General features: G+C 53.8%; 1 protein-coding gene across 1 annotated transcript; it reads left to right on the top strand.

The window, feature by feature from the left end:
- Positions 1-26,127, top strand: VSTM2B (V-set and transmembrane domain containing 2B). The gene is made up of 5 exons (XM_065899522.1): positions 1-163; positions 716-900; positions 1,891-1,920; positions 3,191-3,662; positions 25,419-26,127. Exons 1-5 carry the CDS (start codon positions 82-84, stop codon positions 25,505-25,507), a joined length of 858 nt encoding a protein of 285 aa, XP_065755594.1. The 5' UTR covers positions 1-81; the 3' UTR covers positions 25,508-26,127.
- Positions 26,128-26,560: the final 433 nt, after the last annotated feature.

Genomic DNA, 26,560 nt, shown 5'->3' with positions numbered 1-26,560 from the left:
GAGCCGGATCCGAGCCCGAGCTGCTGCCACAGCCGCCTCTCCGCGCCCGCGCTCCCGTCGCCGCCGCGCCCCCTGCGGGAGATGGAACAGAGGAACCGGCTCGGTGCCCCCGGATACCTGCCGCCGTTGTTGCTGCACGCCCTCCTGCTCTTCGTGGCCGACGGTGAGCGCGGGAACTTTGCTGCCGCTGGGGGCTCGGGGGTCCTTGCCGGGGCCGCCAGAGCCAGCCTGCCCTTGTCGCCGAGGAGGAGGAGAAAGAGAAGGGGAAGGCTTCACAGTCTCCAGCATTCCCGGTGTGCAGCCCGGGCCCGGCGGGGTAGGGGGTGGAGAGAGGCAAAGGGTCGCCGCATCGCTGGCGCCCGCGCCCGGGTCGTTCGGAGCCGGACCGGGGCTCCAACTGCGGACAGGCTGCTTGCGGGGTGCCGGGAGCTGGCGCGCCCCAGCGTGGCTCTGATAGTGCGGCCAGGCGCGGGGAAGAAGTGTAATCCGCCCCTGCTGCCCCTCGCGATCTGGAGGGAAGCAGCCTGCAGCTGTAGCCGGTCTCCCCTGCGGCCCGGCAGCTGCTCGACCGAACTTTGCCAGCGCCTGGGCCACACGAGTAGCTGGGGGGTGGGAAGCACACGGCCAAGCGAGCCGGGGACCGACCGTCTCGCCTGGGGTTGCCCCAGGCCTCCGCCCCACAGCTGGTCACGCCTCTCTCTTCCCCCGCCCCCAGCTACATTTACTGAAGTCCCCAAAGATGTGACAGTACGGGAGGGAGACGACATCGAAATGCCCTGCGCGTTCCGGGCTAGCGGAGCCACCTCGTATTCGCTGGAGATTCAGTGGTGGTACCTCAAGGAGCCGCCCCGGGAGCTGCTGCACGAGCTGGCGCTTAGCGTGCCCGGCGCCCGGAGCAAGGTAACCGGCCGCCCACGCGGCGCCCGTGCTCACCCGGCTCGTGTCGGGCGGCTGGTGTAACCCGGGCGAGGAAGGCAGGGCGCCGCCCTGTGGTGCAACCCATTTCCTACCCTCCCCATGCCCACAGCACCTTCAACAGCAGCATTTGTTACCCCCAGATCCTGTTAATTCACTTCCTTCGCCGGAAACCTCCCCGAACTCCACGCCTAGCCCCTAAGAAGCCGCACCTCATCCAGTTCGCCTGCTCTTGCTGGCTGCGGGCCCAGAGGCTGATGGGTGCTGGGTGTTGAAAGAAGGCCCCTTGCTGGGGCCGGGCTTTCCCTGCCCTCTGCCACTTTGAGGTCCCCAGGGCACGGGGCCAAGGAGTTAAGCTCCTCTGGGCTGCGTTCCAGAGGCCGGCAGAGCACGGTGTACAGGTTACCTCCTGCCCCCGCAGGATCAGAGGGACTTCCCCCACTGCCCATCTGCCTCTTAAACCACAGTCTCTAGCACTGGCGTTCTCTCTCTCTCTCTCTCTCTCTCACACACACACACACACACACACACACACACACACACACCACCTACCTACCCTCTACCCAGAGTCCCACCCTTAGTTACTGCTCACGTCTCCCACTGGGTCCTGTCCAGATACACCAGCCCCTCCATCCAAGGGGTTTAGAGAAACACGGCAGGGAATGAGGATGCTCCTCCGGAGGGAAATTGGCCTTTCTTCCCACCGGGTGGCAATCCAGCCTCCCCTCTTTGGCAGGCAGGTGTGCTAGGGCAGCCCCTCCTTGGCCGGGCGCCATGCTAGCTGCAAGCCCTGCTTCCTTCAGGGTAAAACTCCTGAAAATTCTGATGTCCTTCGTGCCCTCAGCTGTGGCTACCTCCCGAGCGGTTTCGAGTCCCAGCCCGCCTGCGGAGGATCCTCTTGCAGGAGGCTCATCTGAGTTCCCTGAGCCTGAAGGCCGCCAGCCTAATATCTCTCTCTCCCTCTTTGCATTTTAGGTAACAAATAAGGACGCAACTAAAATCAGCGTAAGTGTTGAGCCCAGCGCGGGCCGCGGGAGACCCCTTCTGGCCGCTTTGTGCCCCGCAGCTTCCTCCCTTTTAGAAAGGCTCAGCGGACGTGCGGTGTAGGGCCCTGCTCGCAGCCTTGCATTGTCCGCTGCTTGGCGTGTCTGGGCGCCTTCTGTCACCGGTAGCGGATAGGGTTCTCTTTCGTGTAAATCAAGGGTCCCAGGCCTGAATCTCCTTCCTCCTCTGTACAGTCACCTGTAAAATTCTCCTTCAGTCTCCTTGCCCTAGCTGCGACCGGTGCTTAGGTTTGTGGCCCCCACTCGTGCCCTGCACACACCCGGCGCTCCGCTGCAGCCCTCTCCTCCGCCTGGGTTGCGGGTCGCGGTGCCGGGGTGCTGTGGGCTGGCTTGGGGAGTTGTGGTAGGGGGAGGAGTCTTGCCAGTGTTGGGGAGGAGACGTGCCCAAGCTTTCCCAGCTGGAGCGTGGAAGTATCAGGGCCTGGAGACGACCAGGTCTTATGCTCGGTTCAGAGGTGACGGTTCTCTGGGAGCTCGGTGAGGGCTACAAAGCTGTTGCTCCCTGGCGTCTCCACCAGGCGGCAGGGAGATGAGCTTTGTCCGGAGCTTCATGCTGCCGCGGAGAGGCAAGTTCATAAGTAGCAGGGACTGAGCGGGTCCGGCAGCAGCCTCTGTATCACCTGCCTCCTTGGGAGGGCGGAGGGTTAGCTGAGAAGGGCTGGAGCCGGGAGCAGGTATATATGCGCACTCTGAGGGCAAGGCGGCTTTCCTACGGACACCACCCCAGTCCACCGGATTCTAGAATTAAGGAACGTTAGTACAAGTAGATGTGGAGGACCGGACGTAAGGCCATACCTCACAGTGGATGCGGGGCCGAGCCTGAGGTTTCTCCAAGGTGCCAGAGGGAGGAAGAAGGGGTGGGTTCTGCGGCTCTGAAGGGAAAGCTATGGGAAGACGCGAAGGTAGGTTTGTATGAGCAGTGGGGGCAACCTGAGGCACTCCTTTAAGATATGGGGCAGCTGGAGACTCGATGCAATGGGCAGGGCCACCGAGGGTCCACTCAGAGTTGGGAGCTCCATACCACTGGGGAGCCACGGGGGTGAAGGAAACCTGAATCATGATGATGGGCAGAGCCGGGTCTGAGAAGTGTTGGGGTGCTGTGGCCTGGGAGCGCCCTGCGGGGCTGGGCACAGCTGCACTACGCTGGCCAGGAGCGCGGATTACGGGCATGCCCATCCCGGCCTCTGACCCCAGCCCCCGCTCTCTTGCAGACCGTGCGCGTCCAGGGCAATGACATCTCGCACCGGCTGCGGCTGTCGGCCGTGCAGCGTCAGGACGAGGGCGTCTACGAGTGCCGCGTGTCGGACTACGGCGACGACGACACGCAGGAACACAAGGCCCAGGCGCTGCTGCGCGTGCTCTCACGCTTCGCGCCGCCCAACATGCAGGCCGCCGAAGCCGTGTCCCACATTCAGAGCAGCGGCCCGCGTCGCCACGGTCCCGCCAGCGCCGCCAATGCCAACAACGTCGGCGCCGCGGGCCGGGCCACCTCGGAGCCCGGCCATGGCGACAAAAGCCCGCCTCCCAGGAGCCCTACCGCCGCCCCGGGTCCCGGAGTCCCCGAGGCCGCCGCCAACTCCGCGGCCCACGCAGCCGCCACCACTGTCGCGGCCGCGACCGCTGCTTCATCAGCGTCGCCGCCACCCCGTGAGGCGGTCCTTCTGCGCCAGAGGCACGGCTCGGGTAAGGGTGGCGCCGAGAGGGCGCGCTCGCGCGGGGGTGGCTCTCGCCGGAGGGGCGGTCCAGCTCGGGTAGTTTGCGGATGCAGTCTTTGGTGGTTCATCTGGGTGCGCCCGGGAGCGTTTTCCGCAGCCTCGCTTCTGCGCTCTTCCTGCTGTTTTCCTGCCTTCACTGTTGGCCGCTTGGAGCATTCGGGACGTGTGTTTATGAGCGTGCGCGCTGCCCAGCCAGCGACTTCCCGCTACGCACGGGCTGGAGGGAGGGGAGCCCTCCTTGCGTTGGGAGAACTGAACCCTGCGGGCTGCCCTCCGACGGCAGTGGGCCTGCTTTTCTCCTGGAACCCTTAGCGCCTAAAGGGTGGGCACTAGCACTCAGTCTAGAGTGAGAGGAGGTGGTTACAACTCAGGTCTGGTAAGTCTGGCTGGTGCCTGACTGGACTGAACAGACATACTTTGTTCAAGCCAACAAGGGTAGCCTGGCTGTGTAGGCTCTGCTCTCCTTGGCTACCTCCAGGCTGGTCCTAGACACAAGCTCTGCTATAACTCACCACTCCAGTCTGCTTTAGGCCCTCGTGGTGGGAGGTTGGGGGTGAGGATGGAGCCCTACTATTGTTAGAAGGGCACGCAGAGGTTAAGGCCTGCTCTCCTAGGGAGCTGAGAGGGTTGGGGAAGGGGAAGGGAGTGATGTTGAGAAGGGAGTCAGAGAACAGAGAGTAAGGACAATGGACTGACTGCAGAGCAGGCAGGTCTGGAGAAGGAGGGGCTGCTTAGCAGTGGTGGGGTTTTATGGAGGGTGGAAGGGCCTACTGCCCCATGTGCCCTTCCTCCCAAGGCATCCCCCACTCCCAACTCAAAGATGGGGCCTCAGAGGTGAGCTCAGCCCCTGTGCTCACTCTCTGTGTCTGACTTTAGGCTCATCACTCGCTCTCAGTCTTGTTTGATGCATAGTCCCATAGAGAGCATCTCTACTGTCCTTGCATCACTGGGAGGCTGGGCTCTGGGACAGTCGTATATAAACCTACTGGGGGGCGGGGAGCACACTGTCATGCCCTACTCTCATGGTCCTTAAAGTACAGACCACCCGCCACCAGCATGAGCACTTTATAAGGATGCAGGCTCCTGGGCTCTCCTGCTGAATCCGAGGAGACAGGCATCCTAGCCTCCCTCCCTGGCTGATTCTTAAGCCTTCAAGCAGTCCAGACCCTGCCAGTTGTCTTCCACATCAGTTCAGTTGTTTCTCACGAAGTTATACTCCCTGTGGGAGCTTCTCCATGTGGCTCAGACTGCTGGCTACATCTGGAGGCCTCGTCCCCCTTAGGCTCCACAAGACCTTCCCCGAGACTGTGGGGGAAGGTGGGTCAGCTGGGAACCTGTGGAGGTCCTCTCCCCAGATTCCCCCACCTGTCTTGGAGCTTTCCCCCATATTAGTTTAAGATAATACCAGTTGCTGTGCAAAACCTCAAAATGCCAGAGGCTTAACACAATTCAAATGTATTATTTCTGGTTTACATCACTGGGGGGGGGGGGCGGGGGAGGGGGGAGGAGTGGCTCTGTTCCATGCAGTGATTCAGGGACTCAGGCTGACAGAAATTCTACCATCTTTAAGAGGTGGCTTCCAAGCTCACTCTGGGCATCAACATACAGCCCACATACAAGGGAAAAGAGAATGGAAGCAGCTCTTCTCAACCCAGTTCCCTGAGCAAACCAAGCCCTGGGGCTCTAAGGCACACATTACATGTGATGAATTGACTTCTTTCTTGTGCATTTAGAATGGATCTAGTTATCTGTCATTCTTGTAAGATTGAGAAAATGGCCACTCAGATCATTTTGGTAGGGCTTAATTCTCTCAGAGAAAAGCTGATATGGAGAATGACAAAGGAAGTTTTTAAAGGCCAGGCCTGGTAAATGTTAATTCCACCCTCATCCATTGGCCAGAGCTCAGTCAGATTGTTCAACAGATGCAAGGCAGGCTAGAAAATGTCCTCAGCTTGGCAACTGTTATCCAGCCTCATCTATTCAGGGTGGAAGAGGAGCCTGAATCATGGGGCACGTAGCCATCTCTGACTAGCACACAGTACGTATACTGGAAAAGTGCTTACTCACTTGCAGGGTGACTGGCTTAGTTGATGAAGAAAACACCCTTATGCCCCATCCCCTTGGGCACTAGCAAGTAAACGTGTGTGTCTTGAGCTGGAATATTCCTCTGGGATATCCCATAGACCATGAGTAGAGCGGCAAAGCAGAAGATTTGGAAGGCCAGAAGCCCAGATATGCATTGTGCCTCCTTCATTTACTGGCTGTGTGACTTTAGGCAAGTGGCTTACCATCTCTGAAAGTACTTCTTTCAGAAATACTTTAGTAATCCCTGACCTCAGAGGGAACTCAGAATGGAAATTGCTGTATAAGGCTCATTGCTATCACCAAGGCCATTATCTGCTCTGGCCAAAGAGGAGAGGTTGCGGGAGATGAAGCTGAGTGGCTGGTGGTTGGCAAGCTGTAGAGGGCCTTGAATGCTGAGTGGAGCAACAGGGATCATTAAAGCCTTTGGTCAAGGAAGCGCTATGTGAAAAGAGATCATTCCTGCTTGAATCTCCCTTGTCCCCTGGCCAGAGCCTGACCCCCTGAGCCTAACCAAGGCTGACCTGACTATGCCTGCCATGGCTGGTCAGATGTCCAGTCTCTGGGCTCGACCACAAGGGGGCTCCACGGTAACTCATCGCTATAGCAGGAACCCAACCATGGAAGGTGGCATGGACAGTGCCCTTCTTTCTGGAAGGTCCTCAGGTTAGCCCAGTTCTGATGGCACCTGCCAGCCACAGGACAGCATATTAATGCCCACATGGATAAGGGCAGCAGCCCAGGCAGGCGACCCCTCTGCCCTCCCTGGAGTGGGAAGGAGTGTTCATTTCCCTCCAGAAAGCACAGCCAGCTGGGCTCCCACCAGGGCTGACAGGGCAGCGCAACTAGGATAGGGGTATGGTGGCCCCTAAGGTCTCTGTTGCCCCAAAACCACTGCTAGCTCCTGAACAGGCCAGTAACCATGCAGACATATCTCAGAAAGAACCCCAAATTTCTCTCCATCTCCAGTTTGGAAGGCCAGTAAGGTGGGGCCTTCAGCTGGAAGACCAAAAGGCTTGTAACCTCCACTCTCCAGGTGAGCTCTTGGGAGAATCATTGTGCTGTGGGCCTCTCTGTGTCCCACTCTGGGCATGGAGAAGTGGATTAGAGGACTTCTAATCCACAAACATACCTGAATGGCTTGATCCCAAGGAGGGACCCATACCATCTTAAGTGCCCCATCTCGCCTCACCACTCAAGGCTGCCAAGCCTGTGGGCTGTGGACGGAATGAAGACTGCAGACTGTGTTATGAGTCACGGCATTAGTAACCTTTCTATAGGGCTGTGTTGTCGAGCAGCGCTTGGGCCTCCCGAGCCTCCCTGGGATGCAGCAGCCCAGCCAATCACTCAGAGCCACCACCAGTGTGAGTCAGAAAGGGAGTTCGAGGCGGTGACCTCAGTCTTGCTCCCCACCCCCCCGCTGTCCCCACTCTCCTCACCCCACTCTCAGTTCTTGGCAGCTTAGAGGGGAGGGGACGAGGAAGGACTATTGCCCCTTGGCAATAGTCAAGGCAGGAGCCTGCAAACACCAGGCAAGGGTGTTTGCAGAGTATAGCAGTGAGGATGCTGGCAAAGCAGATGGCACACTCAAGCAGAGTCATGGAGGAGAGGCAGTGAGAGTATTTTTTAAAGGTGTGAACAAGGTTAGGACAGCTAAGGATGAGAACTGGTCCCCAGGGCTAGTAGCACTGAGAGCCACTGGCCTGAAAGGGGCAAGGGGAGGGAGCAATTAGCAGAACCCAGAGAGGTTAGCTGGACGGAGAGGCCTCCCTTGAAAGAGCTGAGGCCTTGGGAGAGGGACACAGCCGACCCACAGTAGCCCAGCAAGAACCTCACTCTTCTCCTGCCCTCCAGTTCCCTGTCAGGGCCTCCCATTGGCCAAACCTTCCTGGGCACGGAGGGTAAGGGTACCAGGTGATGCAGGCTATACAAGCCAGCTTGCAGGGGCTCAAAGCAGAGTGGAGAAAGCCGACGGGTGGATCTGGAGGGACAAAGGGAATAACCCAGCTCTCAAGGGAGGAAGATGAATTCTGCCCCACCCCAGCTCCAAGACAAACCCAGAACTGAGTTTCTAATTAAAGAGGTCACATAAGGCCTGGGTTGAGTGGATACACTAGCTGTTTCAGATTGGCAGCCTCAGAGTTGGTCCCAGCCCACCTCCCCAGACAGTCACCTGTTAAGCAATTGCTCCTGGGAGAAAGTCAGAAGCCCCAGACAACACTGTGTTGCTGTGTTTTTTAAGCAAGCCTCTTTACTAATGCTAGGAAAGGGATGAGGGTACTGACTCAGAACTTCATACTTTAGCTACTGCACAGCCAGGCCAGAAAAGCCTTCCTATGCTCCATACATGCCCAATGTAGCCAAATACATATTTGCACTAAAAGTTTATGTGCAAAACTCATGCATTTCACATCTCATTTGTCAAAAGACATTTTGATATTTGTGCTTAAAAATAACATGGGCTAGATTAACACAGCAGAGCCAGCACAGGAGATTGGGCTCCTTCTTAGCCATGTTCATAAATCTGACTCCTAATCTGAACACTGAAAATATTTCATGAACACTTTGTTGCTGCCTGCCATTTCCAGGAAAAAAAAAAGAAAAAAGAAAAGAAAGAAAACAAAACGGTATCTTCCAGATAAACCCTTCTAGCTGGAAAGTTGCCACAGTGAAGCCAAGTGTGGCCTTAATAGAATACAGTTTGCAACTGAAATGGCTTGTGTGTTGGCAAGAGGTTCCCCTCTGCAGGGACCTGGGGATCAGCTCTGTGGCGTGTGAACCTATACTTAGCCTTGGGGCTCCGGCTTCGAGAAGAGCCACCATGGCCCCTACAGAGAACCAGCTGGATGTGGCAAACTGCTGCCTGGTGCCCACACAGAGAACTGGCTCTCAATATTTCAATTAGTAATGAGAGAAAGACAACCAAGGCCATAGGTGTGACGGCTTCGGCTTTAGAGAAACTGTTACTGCTGGGAGCCATCAAGAGGAGCATCCTTGGTGTGGCCATGGCAACCGTAAACCATGACCGAAGGGGACTGTGGATGAGGTGAAGGCACTTAACTCTCGACCCACGCCCCTGGTGGATGACAAAGCTGGCGGAAACAATGCCAGCGTGACCAGGGAGAATCTCCTTGCAGTGGGGAGGGTCTCCAACTAGGCCAGCAAGCCAGGCGGCAGTCACCTGGTCTTCCCATCTCCCTAGGCCCACAAGGACCTGAAAACCATCACCTTAAATAAACAATCCACTCTTCCCTCAAGCTCTAATGTGACACAAGGGTCATAATTGCAGAGAAAATAAATCTGGCAAAAATTGTCCCAGAGAAGAGAAAGTGAGGCTCTCTGAGCATCCTGAAAGAGAAAATTAAAGGATTTCATAAAGGAAATGGCTGAGCCTCACAGCTGACAGGAGGCACCCACATCAGTGGCAAACGCGTGTGATTATCAACTACATGGCGTCCCCTCCCTCGTCAGCCAGTCCCATGGTTGCCATGAGCAGGAACCAGTGATGGCAGTCACAGACTCAGCTCAGAGCATCAAGGGCACCCATGGAACTCCAGGACAAAGCTGTCTGTGTCAGTGGAAGTCCCGAGGGAGGATAGCCCCAATCCAGCTGAGGCAGTCAGAGGAGGCCTCCTGTAGGCAGTGTGTGATTTCAGGCTTGAAAGAGGCTCCTGGGGCTTTGTCCTCCTGCTTAGGTCAGTCCTGGGGAAGTTTCTGGAGGCCTCTCTTTTCCTCCCCACTCTGTGCCCCATGGATTGAGAAAGTCACACCAAATGGAAGGGCCTTTGTCCATCACCGAGCAGTTAGTCGGCTTACTGCGCGGCTGTTCTCTCAGCATCAGGGAGACCCCAAATTAAGGATGAAACAGCTGCACTAAGGATTGTAATAATGATAAATAATACTTGCCTTTCACTGAGTACTTAGTGTATGCCACACACACATCTCACTGATGTCCCCCCTTTCTGCAGTTCCCCATGACTCTTTCTGCCCCACTTCATCCAACAGTCCCCTCCCCAGAGCCCAGACCCTTTCTTCAGCCAGGGTGGCAGCCCCCTGGGAAGGGCGGAGAGCCAGGCTTTCTAAGTGTCACTGGGAGCCGAACCCACCAAGAAGCTTCTCATTAAATATGCCAGGCACACATTTTAAAAGCTCTGAATATTAAGGATTCCCCAAGCATCCATGGAAATAAATGAGGTCAAGAGCTTTTGTAATATGATATTGATTACTTCTGCCCCATGTGGACAGAGGCAAGGGCTTGGCTGTGGGCTAAACCTCTAAGCTTTATGGCAGATGCCGACTTGGTTTTAAGACACCTTTGCGGCACAAGAAAAAAAAAAGTATCATCTTTTCTATTCCCCCATGCTTTGCTGACTGTCACTAGGCATCTCTTGGAAACTCCAAAACAGTGAGAAACTTCGTTTTGTCTTATGTAAGGGCTGCAGGAGAGTTTAAGATTACAAGCAAACAGGCCCAGCACCTGCAACTGCTGATCCCTACCTTTTCCTTATGAAGGATGACAAACCTCCTCCCCTGGGATGTAGCTTCTGGGGGAAACAGCCTGCTTGTTGGTGGTTTTGGTGTTCTCAGGGAAGGTGCGCTATAAACACAACATGGATTACCCACTTCGGCCTCCTCTGGGTTAGGGTTTAGCTGCCATTGAACAGAGAGCCGTGCAAGCGGCTGCAAGGGGTGCTGAGCGGCAGCGAGGGCGTAAGGCCAGCCGGGACCTCACTCGGGCCCCCTGTCACGCCACCCCCTCCGTGAGACAGCCCTTGAGGTGCAGGCCTTGTGAAGCCTCGTCCCTGCATCTGCAATCCTGGGTGAGGCTATTTCTGGAAAGTACTGGTTGTTCCATTCCATCCTGACCACCCCCCAGGCTGAAATATCAAAGCTACTCTGGACTGGCTTCTGGTCTTTGTGGTTCAAGGAGAGTGTTTTTGGGGGCCCCACCATTCCCCCACTCAACCACGCCCTCAGGCTCTGCTCCGTCCATCTCAGAAGTGACCACCCTTCCAGAGGGCTACTCATGTGTGAAGGCCAGCTGTGAACAGGGCACCTCCCGAGTGCACCCAGCTGGACACCCAGCACTGTTAAGGGGGGAGACCATGGTCAGTCAGGGCCTAGACAAGATCTCTTAAGGGAGCTGCCCATTATGGTGGAAAAAACAAAACAAACCTGAGAGAGGCTGACAACAGTTCAGGAGAAAGTGTTACCACTTTTCCAACCACTTAATTCTTCCTCTGCATTTCACACATTCAGCTAGCTGTTCAGCTAGCTGGCTAGTAGGCAAGCCAGGGTTTGAATGCCAACCAATCTCCCTATTTCTGGGACTTACAGAGCTCCAGCCACCCAGAAGTCACAGTACATGCCTCATCCTCTCACCCTTCGTAAGTACTATGCTTCTCATTTTCCACATGAGTCCAGCTGCTTGCATTTGAATCCTGATCCAACACTTCCTGCCTCCCACATGCAAGTTCTCACGTCTGTTATCATCTGGGTGGCACCAGTGACCCATGCCAGGAGGCGAGGGGCGGGATCAGAGGAGATAACCCACAGAAAGAGTGGAGCCTAGCACAGGACCTGGCACCCCGAAAATGCTCAGTAGATGCTGATTCTTATTATCAGCGTTACTCGTGGGAACGACACTGACCGGCCAGGGTCGTTTCCTGAGGCCTAGGGGCTCCGATCTTGAGACTTTGCTCTGAGACGTGTCTCCCTCCATGCACTGTGCATGTCATGGGGCTAAAGGAGAGGAGCTGATGGAGCTTCAGAACAGAAAATGCCCTCAGATTGCCAGTGGCTCAGTGAGATGCTATTTTTGTCATTTCTCCCTCTGTGCCGTTTGGAGGGGGGAGGAAAGGAAATGGGGCTGATGCCACGTCCTCATCCTTGTGTGGTGGTGGCTATTTTGCATGAGTCAGGAGCTCCTTGGTGAGCAAGGACAGGTTCACTATGGTTCCTCGTGTCCCACCTGCACATTGCACCATCACATCTGTGCACCTGGACCCCTAGTGACGGTCAGGCAGCCAAAGAGCCTCCAGGGCTGGCCCAAGTGGAGGGGAGGTGCCCAGTGTCCTCACTGGGACTCTTAGCACACGAGATGGAGCCACTTGTGTGGGGAGGCCGGCTGCCCCGCAGGGATGGGCGTGTCAAGTGTTGGGGCTCGGGCCACTGTTGCAGGCTCAAGCCTGCACTGTCTTCCACCATGTGCTCTTGCACTTTGTCTTTCATATCCATACCTGCCTGGATCCCTTCGCTGTGGCTCACTGAGCCTGATGACTGCCAGTAAAGGTGCTGCTTGGCACCCAGGGACCAATGGGGAGAGGGTAGGATGAAGAGCGGGCTGCATGCAGAACTAGGAGGCCAGGACCCCTTCAGGCCCCACATGAGCCTCCCTCCCACGCAGCACTGCAGGCTCATCAAGAAGGAGGTCTGCCTGCCTTTAACGGATGGATATAGCCAAAGATCCAGAGCCCCTCCCTCTGCTGCCATACCCCACCCCCCCACCCCACCTCACCGCCGCCTTCGGCTCTCCTCAGGAAGGTCTTGGTTTTCTTTAAGCCAGGAAAGCCCAGCTGCAAGGTCAGTCCCCTTACAGTGACTCTTATTACAATTGATTATCACACAAATGCTGCTTAGCCCAGAGAAAAGATCCTTAATAAACCCCCGGGGAGATGGGGCTGACATAGTTCCAAGGCTCATTCTGAGCTGGGGTAGGGGTTCCTAGCTAACTATATCTGGTCTGGCTAGGGCCAAGGGGTGGGGGCTGCCCAGGGCGTCAGATAGACCCCACCTCTGCCTCAGGGAGGAGCTGATGGCCCAGCAGTGGTGGCCAGACTGAGCAGCAGGTACTCTGAGAATGAACTCAGGGCTCAGCTGGGACACAAAAGGGGCTCAGAAAAGGTGCAGCCAGGGTGGGTTGGTAGTGGGGGATCACTCCACAGAGGGAGGAAGTCTTCCTGACCCTGCAGCCCAAGGGGTCTCATTCATCCTGAGCACTCAGAAGGGCCCCACTGCTCTCTTAGGCCCCCAACGTTTCCCTCCTGTCCTGGAGTCAGGGCCTGACTGAGCACCCCATCCAGACTGATGCCCTGGGAAGGCAGGCCCAATTCTTTCTCATGTCTGTATCCCTACCACCCCACATGCACATTCACTGGGCCTGGCACTGGTTTGTTCAATCATTCATTTACTCATTCATTCAGAAAATGTCCATTGAGCATCTTATGTGTAAGAAATATGCTAGGCACTGAGAACACAATGTGAATAAGACCAACAATGTCCTGGGAGTCAGAAGAGGGAGAGACAGACATTGATCAAACAGTCACATAGCAAGTAAAAATTTGCAGCTGTTGCTGGCACTCTAAATGAGGGACCCATGGGCTATGGGAACTAAGAATAGGGGGATGTGACCCAGTCAGGAAGGGGTCCCTGAGGGAATCACACTTAAGCCATAATCTGGGAGATGATTAAGAGTTGGCTTGAGAAAGAGAGTAGGGGCTTCCAGGAAGCGGGGACAGCATGTGCAAAGATCCTGTGGCAAGGCCTGACAAAGAGTTACTATGGCTAAGGCAGAGAGAGCAAGAAGGGGTGCAGGGGGAAATTAAAGTCAAGAGTAGTTCAGGGGTTAAACCCTATAGAGATGGAGGCTTTGGCTTTTGGCAATGGATGGGGAGCAAGTGTTTGGCAGGGCACGATGCTTTTTGAAATGACACCCTAGCTGCAGTTGTGGAGAATGGAGAGGTAGGAGCAGAGTGGATGTGGGGAAACCACTTTAGAGCCAGTGATCCAGCCAAGAGATGGCAGGGCTTGGACTAAACGTTTGGATGGATGGGTGATGGGATGGGTGAATGGGTAGCAAAATAAGTATCTGATGAGTGAGTGAAGGGAAGGATGTGTGACTGGATGACTGAGGTTGGGGGTGGGTGGGAGGAAGGATGAATGGACATGTGGATGGATGGAAGGAATGTGTGGGAAAAGGGTGTAACTGGGTGGATGGATGGGTAAATGGGGGATAGAAAGAAGGATGAGTGGATATGTGCATGAAACACGGATGGGAAGTTGAGTGCATACGGCATGCAAGATGGGCCTTGCAGGAGGAGTGGGGCTGGGGCTGCAGACGTGCCTAGGGTTCACATTCCCCACACCTGCACTCTGCACACTCAGTCCACGTCCTCTAGGAAGGGGAGGCCACAAGGAGAAAGGTCCCAGGTGGTGACATGGCACAGACTGGCTAGGCCCAGAATTTCATGCCAGGTCATGCTTCTGCCTGCTGTCCCAGGCCACAGAAAGGACGGGTAGAGCAAGGGGACACAGCCAGTCTCCAGCCTGCCCCAGGTCCCCGAATCCCTCAATCTTCAGAAGGTACCTCTGTCACACGCTGTTGAGGGGCAGGAGCAGGGGACCCCTCCTTCTGCTGGACACCGGGCACTCTGGTGGATGTAGCCTGGCCAAGACTTGATGATTATTGCCCATATAAAAGTTAATATAGATATATTTTTTCAAGCATTTAAAAAAATCAAATCTCCAGGTGGGCAGATGAGTAACTGTAGTCACGTTAAAGACTAATGTAACAAAAAATACACAAGGCAATAATTCATAATGCATTCTATTCTACAGAGTCATATTTTAATGTGTGACATATCCTGGGCAGCTCCTCTGTGCTAATTTTTTTTTTTTTTTTTTTTTTTTTTGCGGTACGCGGGCCTCTCACTGCTGTGGCCTCTCCCGCTGCGGAGCACAGGCTCCGGGCGCGCAGGCTCAGCGGCCATGGCTCACGGGCCCAGCCGCTCCGTGGCACGTGGGATCCTCCCGGACCGGGGCACGAACCCGTGTCCCCTGCATCGGCAGGCGGACTCTCAACCACTGTGCCACCAGGGAAGCCCACATGTTATAGAATTTTCAGAGCACTATCCCTGGGTAATTAAAATGTGTTAACCTTTTCAGTTAAATTGTGTTTCTGAAGAAAAGTCCTCAGTGTGAAACAGAAAGAAATATCCAGGTGTCACCGAGGTGGAATCTAGAGGAAGGAACTGCTGTTGTGTGGCCTCAGGGACCTGCAGCCCTTCTCCCCTAGCCTTGAGCTTCCAGTCTGTCATTCCTGCTTTTTCTTGGCCAGGCCCAGCTCCACTGAGTGGGACGAGGGAGACTGAGGCCTGGACCCACACAGAGAGAAGCCTGCACTGAGCAGGCATGAACTGAGTGTTCACTGTTTGCCTGACCTGGGGAATTTGGGGCACACTCTGCCTCAAGGGACATAAAGGCTATGGAGGGGACAAGTGGGATTTAAACAGTGCTGCAATGCTCCAAAGAGGGGAAGGGACCACTCACTTGAAGCCCTGACAGGTCTCCATTTCCCCATCTGTGTAATGGGCACACCAGCACTCCAGCATCTACAAGTCCATGAGTTTTAGGTCTGGAAGTGGCCCTGGAGAGTCTCTAATGAGTGGTTCCCAAACTTTGTTCCTTGGAACCCTGGGCCCCCAGCCCTACCTCCAGGTTCAACCAGAGCAGTTCTGCCTCTAATTCTTTTTGCGGGGGGGGATTGTGTGGGTTTTTTTCCACACCACCTGGCATGTGGGATCTTAATTCCTCAACCAGGGATCGAGCCCATACCCCCTGCACTGGAAGCACAGAGTCTTATTCACTGGACCACCAGGGAAGTTCCCCCTCTAATGGTTTTAAATATTGGGGTTCCACGCAGCCTTTAGCTTGAAAAAGGAGTTCCACTGCTTTAAAAGATTTTAAACCAACTGATTTAGACCAAATATTTATATATATATATATATATATATATATATACATGCAAATATATAAATATATAAATTATACAAAATATACAAATACATTTTTATATTTTTATGTATATAAATTTTTTTTCCTAAGGGAAAAATTTGAAGCGGTTTATAAAGCTGCACATGGCATAATAGAACATAAATTATTTAATGAAGAAATTGGAATAAAGGGAAAATGGTGAAATTCATTTGAGAAAGTTAGACAAAGAGATGTGTGTACACAGTCTTGGGCAGTTGAAAGGTCAGATAGCGATGGGCCTCCAGCCCCAGCATGTATTTGAAGATATAGCTTGTGTTTAAGATGAGAAACATGAAGCATATGGCCGATGCCTGGCACACATCATGCCTGCTTAGACTGCTGGGGGCGTCTAAGAAAGACTCCCATTCATTCGTTCAACAAATACTTTGTGAGCACTGCAGGTGTGGGCAGGGTGCTAGGTGATGATGGGTTTACCCACTGGCAGAGGAGACAGGGGAGACAAGTCCCGGCAGGACTGAAGCTGCTTCCTTGAATTTGCAATTCAAAATGATCATTCACCACAGGACTTGGCAAAAAGAGGACTCTACCCCTGTCTTTAGATTTACAGTCTAAAGACAGGTAAACCGCAGTGGCTGCCCAAACACAGCCCAGCATAAATGTGACTTGCTCCGGAGCCCATGGGACAAAGGGAGCCTCCAGCAGGGCCAAGGAGGATGTGGTGTCTGAGGGAGCCCCATGGAGGGGAGGGGCAGGTGGTGAATGAGAGGACAGGGGGTAAGCAGTGTGGAAGGATGCTGGACCCGGAAGGGAGAAGTAAGGGTGCAGGGGGGCTGAGGAGGGGCCCAGTGAGGAATTAGGCCTTCAGCCTAGATGAAGCCTCTAGGGGTTTGGCGGGGCGGGGGTATGATGTGTACTTTGCATTTTAAAAGGGCACTCTGGCCTCTGGCTAGGAAGTTGCCTGGCTAGTTGGGTTAGTGGCTGTGGAGAGCCCAGTCAGGGGTACTGCATGGCCAACCTGAGCACTGATGTGGTAAGAGGGAGGGTTAAAGGACCAGGGCAGGGGTGGGCCTGGGGCAATGTGGGTCGGGGGTGAGAAGCTGACAGATTAAGAGCTGTCTTGGAGGTCACCTTGTGGGTGTCTCTGGGCTGAGCTGCAGAGGATGGGTGGGTTCTGGGCAGGAGGGAACAGGAAAGGGCTGTCAGCACCAACAAAGACCTGGGGGGGCAGGAAAGTGAGGGCACTTGTGGTCTCTGTGCAGCAGCCCAGTTTGCCTGGAGCTTGGGGCACCTGAGGCAAGTGTGGAGGCAGGTGAGGCAGACCTTTCCCCGAGGGTAGGGTCAGGAAGGTGTCCTGGACTTGATTCGAAAATACCAGGGAGTAAACTAGAGATAACTCCGCTACTGCCTACCAGCTGTGCAACCTTAGGCAAGTCACTTTACCTCTCTGTCTCACCTGTGGAAGGGCATAGTGATTCCTACCTCCCAAAGCCTCCTGAGAGGGTTAAAGGAAAGAATTCTCTCAGCACCAAGAACCAAGGACCACAGGCCTATTTGCATCCCGCAGCCTCAAAGTTTAAAGAATATGAATGGGCAGGTGGGAGATCCTCCCTCCCCTGAAGACGAGGCTCAGAACTGAGAGAGACCCCCCCCACCATCCCTGCCTGGGAAGTACCCTGATACTGTGGTCAGGGCTGCCCCTGGCCCTGCAGACACCAGCCGCCTAATGGTAGGGAAAGGCCTGTTAACCATTTTCATTAAGTGGCACCATTAAAAGATCATCTGGGGCAAGACTTCATTTCAAAGGAATTAAGAAGCTGGAAAGGAGCTAGCAACAAAGTTGACCACATTAAAAAGCCATTATAAATGTTAAAATACAAAAAAAAAAAAAAAAAATCTCATTCCCATGCTCTCTCCCTTATAAGCAGCCTGGAGCTGTCGTCTAGCCGAGGCACTGTGGGAAGAAGAGTTCTGGCTCTTCACCCCTGAGAGTTTGGTGTGTATGGTGGTTAGGTGTGTGGACAGAAGCCAGATTGTCTGGGTTCATGTCCCAGATCTGCCATTGATTTTAGTGTGGCCTTGGTAGGGCTGCTAGATTTAGCAAATAAAAATATAGGACACCCGGTTAAATTTGAATTTCAGATAAACAGTCAATAGCGTTTTAGTATAAATATGTCCCATGCAGTATTTGGGATCAATATATACTTAAATTATCAGTTGTTTATCTGAAATTCAAATTTAACTGGGCATCCTGTACTTTATCTATCAACCCTAGGCTTTGGGCAAGTCAGTTTACCTCTCTGGATCTCAGTTTTCCCATCTGTAAAATAGGGATAAAATAGTAATTCCTGCAGTAAAGAGAATGGGATTTCAAGTAACGTGCTTGCCACGGTGCCTGGCCCCAGCAGGAGCTAGCCAGGTTTGCTATCATTATCCTGAAAGTGCTTGGCTTGGTCTACTTGAGCCCCGGATGTGGGTGGGGCTGCTTGCTGGGGGCAGAGGAGGGGAAGAGGCCTGGGGCCAGCCCTCTGGCACCTGCGGTTCCACCATGGCTGGAGAGGTAGGACATGTGAGGAAGCCATTTATGGGGCTGGGGGAGAAGGGGACATGGGCAAGGGCCACATGAACACAGACATTCATTTGTGCCAAGCCCCTCTGTGTCTGGGTGCTCAGAAAGGGCTGCCTGGAGGAGGCACACTTGTTCCAGGTTTGAGGTACAGGTCAGACCCAGACAGAGAAAAAGGAGGACTCAGTGGTTCTGCAGGGTGAGCCTGGAGTGCACTCGAGGTGCTAGCAGGGAACAGTGGATCGGAGCGCAGGACTGGTGGCAGAGGAGCAGTGGGGGTGAGGTTGCTGGGGAGGATTATGAAGCAGCCCCAGCAGTGGCACTGACATGGTAGCACTTTCTCCTGAGGGCAGAGAGAACCCATTGAAGATTTGCCCCTTAGGGATAGTTATCCAGGTGCGTCAGAAGGTGGGAGATAGGCACGGGGTGGCAGTTGAGGCAGGAAAACACTTTAAGAGGTCACTGCTGCACTGGGGCCATGGCAGGGGAGAGGGCACAGTGAGGTGTGGCTAAAATAGGCGTAACCCCTGTGTCTGCCCCCTTTCAGCCTGGGAGCACTCAGGCTCCTCCCACTGCCTAGACAAGGAGGCTGCCCTGCGGGCATCACTCCCAGTAGACATGCTGTCACCCACCAGGAGGACAGCTTGTTCTCAAACCCAGGAGCCAGCTGCCTAAGGCTGGGGTAGGAAAGACCAATAGAGCAGGGTCAACACAGGACTGAGGGACCCACATCTCATCCCTTCTCTTGCATCTCCACATCCCACACTTCCAATTTCCTTTAAAACCCAAGGCCATTTGTTGCTCCTAGTTTTTGCCCTAGTTACCAGCGCACATTAATCTTATGGCAGAAATTAATTCTGTCCAATTCCATTAGTGCTTGATTATTCCTTGCTGACTCCCTTTGAATAAATATCCATGAAGAGGCTTAAATTAAAACATCAACAACGGAAGTAGCCTCTTGCAAGGTGGCATTTTCCCACCCAGCTGCAGCTGGGCCGCCTGGCCTAACCAGCACAGCGTGCAGGGGAGGGCAGAGAGCCAGAGTAGGGTGGGTGCAGGTGGCCATCAGGAAGCCAGGAATGTCAGGGCAAGGAGGGCTAGCTCCCCATCACACAGTGGTGTAGGTTTGAAGTCGGCTTGAAAGCCAGGCCCCCTGGATCCCACACCAGAGCTGGCTCCGAGGTTGCAAAATCAGTCAGTCACAAAGGGCCAAGTGTGGGGGATGGAGGTGAGTGAGGCAGGTTGGGAAGGGAGGCCTGACCGCACAGGGGGCCAGGGAGGTAACTGGCAGCCTCCCTGTGCCCAGCTGAGGGTCAGGAGAGAGCAGTGAGAAGGAGATTCCTGCAGAGAAGACAGCTGCCGGTCGTGTAGCTTGGTGACTAAGCAGGCCCAGAGCTGCTGTGTCTTGGGCCTTTCCAGTAGACATTCGGATCTGTGCTTTTAGGTAGAAATCTCCACATTTTACATGTTGGATTATAATTTACAATTTTTAGAGCTCTGTGTGCACCAAGTCAGACCCTTCTGCAGTCCAGATTGAATCGTCAAGTGGCGACTTGGTGCCTTTCTGTTGCCCCTGGGCTCTGTGACCTTACGCATCTCCCCTGCAGATAACGGCATGGTGCTTAACCATAGCCAAGATGACTCCTAAGAGCACTCTCTGTTCTACTCCACAAGCCCCTGCAAAGCACAGAGAGATTCCTTGTACCCTGGCCCCAGGAAGCTCCAAGGGGAGCCTTCCTCTTTGGCTGGGCTTGGCCACCACCACACTCACAGTGTGGGTCCAGGATGGAGCTGGGTCAGGGATGGGGGTGCAGGGCCAGTGATGGGAACAAGGTGTAAGAGCTGGTCTGTTCCCAGCTGCCCCAGGCAGACAAACCGTGGTTTCCATGATAAGTGGATGTCCAAGTCCAGCCCATAAAGGCCAGCCAAGCTCAGACTGTTGCCACTTGGGAGGTGTCCATCTTCTCTCATTCTCAGATGGCAGCAAAGGGGGAAAGGAATAGAATCCAACATCCACGCTGAAAGAACCTCATCCAGGGCACTCCACTTGGTTTTCTAACTTTTTTAGCCAAAAAGCACTTATTCAAAAGACATGTCGTGACAGCACGAAATGCTGAATGGACATAAGTGGGCTTCCTCTTCTTGACACAGAGGAGGGACCTGGCCTCCAGACCCTCATCATAGTCCTGATGTTAGGATATCCATGCTTACCGGTGGAGTGGCTTTGTCCACTGAGACTGGACTAGTTCTTTTCTGGCTACTCAACATGGGAATATTCTAATGCAGCGCTGGAGGGGGCAAGGGCAAACCCACAGAGTGAACCTCCAAATTTGCTTAGGTCATGAGAGCAGAATCAGCCTGTTAGCCATTCCTGCATGTGGAACCAGACCTCAGATGTATCTTAGTTGTACTTACTCTTCTCAAACCTGAAATAAAGCTTTAGTTTTTAAGCTATAGCCAAAACAAACAAAACAAAAAAATACAGCCTTTGGGCACTGTTTGCGAACTCCTGACCCAGCTTGGCCCCTCGGCTGCAGCTCCCAGGCCTGCAGTGGGGAAGCGGAGAGGCTGCAGCTCTCTCCTATCCACAGACAGGCGCTGCAGACCACAGCCGGGACAGAAGTTACCCTTGAGACCAAGAGAACCATCCGTGATTCTAGAAGCGTGGGCTGGGCAGGTGGAGGGAGGGCAGTGTCTGTCCTGGCTAGCCATCCTCACTGGTCAGCTGGGGAGCAGCCCACCATGATTCTAATGCCTGCAGAGTGCAAGTGGTCCCCTCAGTGCCCCCAGGCCTGTAAGAGTCCAGGCCAGAGTGGGTGTGTCCAGCTACCACCTCTGCATCCCCCCAGGAACCAGACTCACAGGCTTGGCCTCCAGACAATGTGGGCAAAGTGAGGATCCCAGAGGGTGGCTGGAGCCAAGCCTCCTTCACTTTCATCACTAGGTGATAAATGGCCCCAGAGGTTCCCTGTTGTTTTCTAACATGGTCTTTGGAGTTTTGCCATTGCTGGGTAAATAGAGAAGCAGGATTTTCCAGTGGAAGCTGCTTGGACTGGCGCCTTTGCTGTGCCCATGGGTCTGGGTGAGCCCACATTTTTGGGAGCTCCTTTTAAATGGCTCTGGCGTGAGTCTTATCCCACTCACCATCCACATGATAAAAGTTAATATTCACAGAGCAGCTTTGATTTCTTTAAGAATGATTAACAACATGGTGATATTTGTTTCATATAAAGAGTGAATCAGCTACTACTCCATCAGATGCTTCCCTCACCTCTCAAGCAGCCTGATTTTCCAGCTTAACCGTGACATAAGCAAGCTTCTGTGTGTTGTAGAGCTGTCCCCGGTACGCCTTAGGAAAGGGGGAAATAGATAGATTGTTAGCAACCAGTCATCACAGCAGCCTCCACGTCCTCGGGAACACCAGGAACACAGACCTCTCCGTGCCGCGTGATAAAAGAGGCCAAGATAGGAGGTCCTGCCTCAACTGAGGCGCCAAAGGCACCCTCCTGGCCCCTGCCCTGGAGGGTCGAGGTGAGCCCTGACAGCAGTGGGCAGTCCTAGCTTGCTCCAGGAAACAGTGAGAACAGGGACTAGGGCAGCAGATGCTGAGAGGTCTGGGGGAACAGCCAGGTACTAGACAATTGTGAGTGGCCCTCCAAGTGGATAGTACGCGGGGAGGGGGACAGTGGGCTGCCAGACTCCTGCATTCTAACCCATTCTGATGTGAAGACCCCTCTTCCGCCAGGAGCAGCCTGGAAGCCAGTCTTCCTTGGTCTGCCCTGGCTCGTTTGGGTATCCGATGGGTGCTGTAGCAAGAGGATCCAAAACCCGAGTCCTCCTTTGCCCTGAGGTCCAGGCGTGTCGGTCTGTCTTGAAAACAAATGCTCGGGGAGATAGCTTCCCCTGCTTATTCTATCTTGGAAAATGTTTCTCTTAAAAGGAGGACAGGGCTTCCCTGGTGGCGCAGTGGTTGAGAGTCCGCCTGCCGATGCAGGGGACGCGGGTTCGTGCCCCGGTCCGGGAAGATCCCACATGCCGCGGAGCGGCTGGGCCCGTGAGCCATGGCCGCTGAGCCTGCACGTCCGGAGCCTGTGCTCCGCGACGGGAGAAGCCACAGCAGTGAGAGGCCCGCGTACCACAAAAAAAAAAAAAAAAAAAAAAAAATGGAGGACAACCCTCAAAACTGGTTCTTCTCCAACACTTTTCAGAAAAGGAACTGTGTTGCCCGTTTTCATTGACATTTTATTCACTTCCAGACTGTTTGAGGCCCTTTTGTTTACATGATTGTATCTATCAATGAGCTTTTGTTGTGTAACACGAGACCTAAAACTTGGTGGCTTTGGTGTGACACCACAGTCATCTGTTTAGGTCATGATTCTGCGGGTCAGCTGGATGTTTCTCCTGCTGGTGTCTGTCAGGCTCATTCATGCATCTGTGGTCATCTGCCCTTTCATTTGGGGGCTGGTTGGTCTAGAGGGACCTCTGCTAGGATATCTCCTAGCTCTTATCCTGCAGCAAGCCAGCCCAGTCTTCTTCACATGGCAGTGGGTGCCAAGAGCCACAGAGAAAGGGCAAGCCTCAGTGCACTTTTCAAGCCTTTGCTTGTTTCACATTTGATACTATTCATTGGCCAAAGCAAGTCCTGTGGCCAGCCCCAGCGTGAGTGTGTGAGGGCACTATCATAGAGTGTGGACACTGGGGGCAAGTAGATGAGGGAGGATGGGGCATTTGTAGCCATTTTTGAAGTCTGCCACTACGATCTTGCTAATCTGGACCCCAACCTGGTGAGACATGCCCTGCACATACTCGTTTCATGGAGCCATGCATATGCACATCCCCATTTTATGGAGTGTGCCACAGGACCCAGAGAGGTGAAGGGTGTTGCCCAGGTCACACAGCAACCTGGCCTGGAAGCTGTCCTGGTGCCAGCCCACTGCCCCATACCACCTCCCTTAGTCCCCTGTATGGTGATGCTGGGTCAGAGAAAGGATGAAGTACCACCCAGGAGCCAAACCTAGCTCCCCCCACCCCCAGACATCCACCAGCAGGGACACTGAAGACCCTGGTGTCCACCCTCCCCAGATATTGGCCTCTGGGAGCCACCAGTCCCATCCTCCAAGCCCCAGCTGCTCCTGCCTTGGCCCAGCACAGTTGCAGGCTGGTTGTTTCAATCCAGGGTCTTTTAAAAGTCTCGTGCAATTTTTAAAAATTTTAAATGTGAGTAGGTGAGACTGTAATAGTGGAAAAGACAAGTCAACAGTATTTGGAGGCAAATTAAAATTTCTCCTCCCTTTTCCTGTGCCCACGGCTCTGCAGTGTTCACCTTGCCTGGCTCGCAGCCCATTTGCCATGCCTCCTGCCCCTGAGTGCCTTGAGGATCTGGAGTTCTATTGCACACATACATCTGCTTTTACATGCCTCACGTGCTTGTTTCTGTCTCGACTGCACGGGCCTGAGTGTCAGGGTTTGCAGGAGCAAAAAGATCGGCACCAGGAGATGTGGAAGCCAGTGGGCCCGGTCTGGCCACATGAGCCCTGTGTGCCCAGCAGCCAGTGCTCTGCTGGCTACATCCCTGTTTCCATGCATCTGAGCCTCAGTGAATCCACCCAGACATCTGGCCATCCATCAACTAGTCCGTCACTGCATCCACCCTCATCCTTCCCAGAGACACGTGGCAATGAAGAACAGCAAAAGAAGACCCAAGTCTTTGGAGTGACCACACCGTGGTCCTCCCCAGTGACAGATGGCAACAGGCAGGATGTCAACTCGGGCCAAGCTGCCCGGAGGGCCAGGAGTGACAACTGTGTGAAAAATTAATACCCTAAGGGAAGGTTAGCACGTTTGGATTCTCCAGTCCTTGTGCTTCTCAGTGGGGCTCAGAACTATGTGCAGAAATGATTGACCTTGGATAAGACAGGCACGGCGGATGGCCTATGCCCTCTTTTATTTCAGATCTTCAAACACAACCCTTGTTTTTTGAAAATGAACAGATGGAATCCTGGCATCTCAAGCCAGAATGGTCCTGGATCATTTGTCCAACCCCCTCCTTGTACAGAGGGGAGACTGGGGCCCAGGACACAAGAATGATTTGGGATTGAGGGAAACACCTTGGATAGAAAAGACAAATGGCTCTTCCACCTGGAAAGGGGAAGAAGTTGTGGGTTCAGGCCCAGCCTTGTCAGGGAAGCCACAAATCTGGCCAGCCTGGCAGCAGCTCCTGCAGGTGGCTAAGTGGAAGTGGCCACAACCTCTGTACCATCTGCTTGGCACAGGGAAGGGCCTCCTGTGTCTCTCCTCCCAGGTACGGAGCTCCAGCCCAGCTGGCTAGGTGGGGTGAAGGGAGGAGAGGCCTCCATATGTTGCAGGTGAGCAGGGTGGGGCTGGAAACTGCTTCCACGGATGCAGCCCGATTCTATGCAAGTTAGTAGTGATGTCCCCAGGGTTTGGGCAGTACCTGGGGCGTGCACGGTGCTTCTACATTGGCTCCTCTCGGTAACCCTGGAGGGAGCATCCCACTCCCAGGTGAGAAGCCTGGAGTTCATGGGTAGGCTTTCGCCCAGTTACACAGGAGGCCTTCCAACCAGATGAAGACCTTATGACAGACAGACGGGGAGCTGAGCAGGCAGCCCAGGTGAGGAGGATGAAGACACGGTGTTACCGTCCCAGGAGTGGGCCAGAGGCTTGGGTTGGAGGCCACATTGAAGGAGCAGATGGGAGTGACCTCCCAACAGGACAGTGCTTGGGTCACTCCTGGGGGGCCCTGGCCCACCCACCTCCACCAGCCAGTGATTGCTGAGCACCCCACTGTGACCCCAAGGGCTGGACTGACAGTTTGTGGAAAGGACTCATGCACAGACCTCAGGATGCCTCAAGCGGGATGTTTGTGAATGCAAAACTGTGCCGTTCAGGCAGGAGTTGGAGGGCCTGGAGTTGTGTGCACGGAGTCTCTCTGGAGGAGTGGGGAGCCGGGCCTTAAACACTGAGGCCACTTTGCAGTGTAGTCTTGTGGGTGGGGGTGGAGAGGGAGCATATTGTCTTCCTATTCAACTAAAATAATGTTTGGATTTTGGATCTACTATCTAGCGCACGCCCTTCAGGCAGGGGCACCCCTGTGTCTGACCACGGTGAGCTCCTGTGCGGTCGGTAAATAGGAAGCGAGCACAGAGCAGCTGCGTGCCAGCTGAGTACCAGCTGGGTGCTGACATCAAGAGCCCAGCCTGGGATGGGCTCATCCTCCCCCGTCTGTGCATAGGCCGCTGGGTTCTGGTGAATCAGGTGTTAACCTTGTCCCTCTCTCGTCCCCTGCAGGCACCGGCCCTAACTACGCCGCAGACCCACTCCTGTCCCTGCTCCTGTTAGCTGTACATAAGTTCCTCCGCCTGCTGGTGGGCCCCTGACAGGCTCACCGTCCTGCGCTCCTGAGTGGGCCCGCGTGGCTGCCCAGTCCCTGGGTGAGGACTGCGTCGCCAGACAGACGCAGACAGACTCAGAGAAGCATGACCGAGTCTACGTGGAAAATAAATAAATCATATTTTTGGGGAAGTTACACAAATGTAGACCACCTAAAATAATGCATCTAGTTTCCAAATAAGATGGAGTTTGGACCATGCAGTATGCATGGGATCAATGATTTCTCTATTTTAATGTATTTTTCTTTTCTAAACTTTTCCTTCAAGTCTTCATTTTGCACGAACTGTTGAGCAGTTATCTTTAGGATACTATGTAAAAATGTTGGGTTAAAGCCTTTCTGACAAAGCAAAATATTTTTAGTAGATTATTGTGTTTAGGAAATTTTTAATTTACTTTTTCCTCTGGGGGCTTTTCTCTTTTTTTTATTAAAGTAAATTATTTCTTTTGAGACATTTTAATTAAAAAAAGATACATCTTATCATAATTAAAATTCACTGTCAATAATATTTATTTTTAAATAAAGATTGGAAACAAGGTCAGACACTTGTTTATAAACTGTATTGTATAATGCTGAATAACAGTTGAATAAAAAACAACTTTGAAATAACCTTTCTACAGACATGTATGAATGTTATAAGCCTTGGTGCCCAAAGCAGCCCGAATGCTGAATGCCATGACCTCATGGTCTCTGATGCCAGCTGCACCCTCGGCTGGCTGTGGCCCAGCCTGGAAGACAGATCAGGGCACCCGGCCAAGGCCACACTGAGTAGACCGGAGTGCTTGCCCAGCCTCTGCTAGGCACAGGGAACCTCATGGAACCAGGAGTGAAAGGCACCCCCGGCCTGGGTCCTGAAGGAAAGGAGTTCCTGTCCTGGGAAGAGGTGTGATATAGATCAAGAACCATTCTTTTCCCTTTTGGCTTAACTCTTTGTGCAAATGCATTTGCCCAGTTAGAGATGATGCACCCAGGTGTGATGACCGTTGCTGGACTCACTGCTAGTTTGAGGAGAGAATCTGGGGAGAAGGTGGGGCATTCCACA

The sequence above is a fragment of the Phocoena phocoena genome, chromosome 20 (assembly GCF_963924675.1).
Source record: "Phocoena phocoena chromosome 20, mPhoPho1.1, whole genome shotgun sequence".
Taxonomy (NCBI): domain Eukaryota; kingdom Metazoa; phylum Chordata; class Mammalia; order Artiodactyla; family Phocoenidae; genus Phocoena; species Phocoena phocoena.
This window is presented reverse-complemented; position numbering and strand designations above follow the sequence as displayed.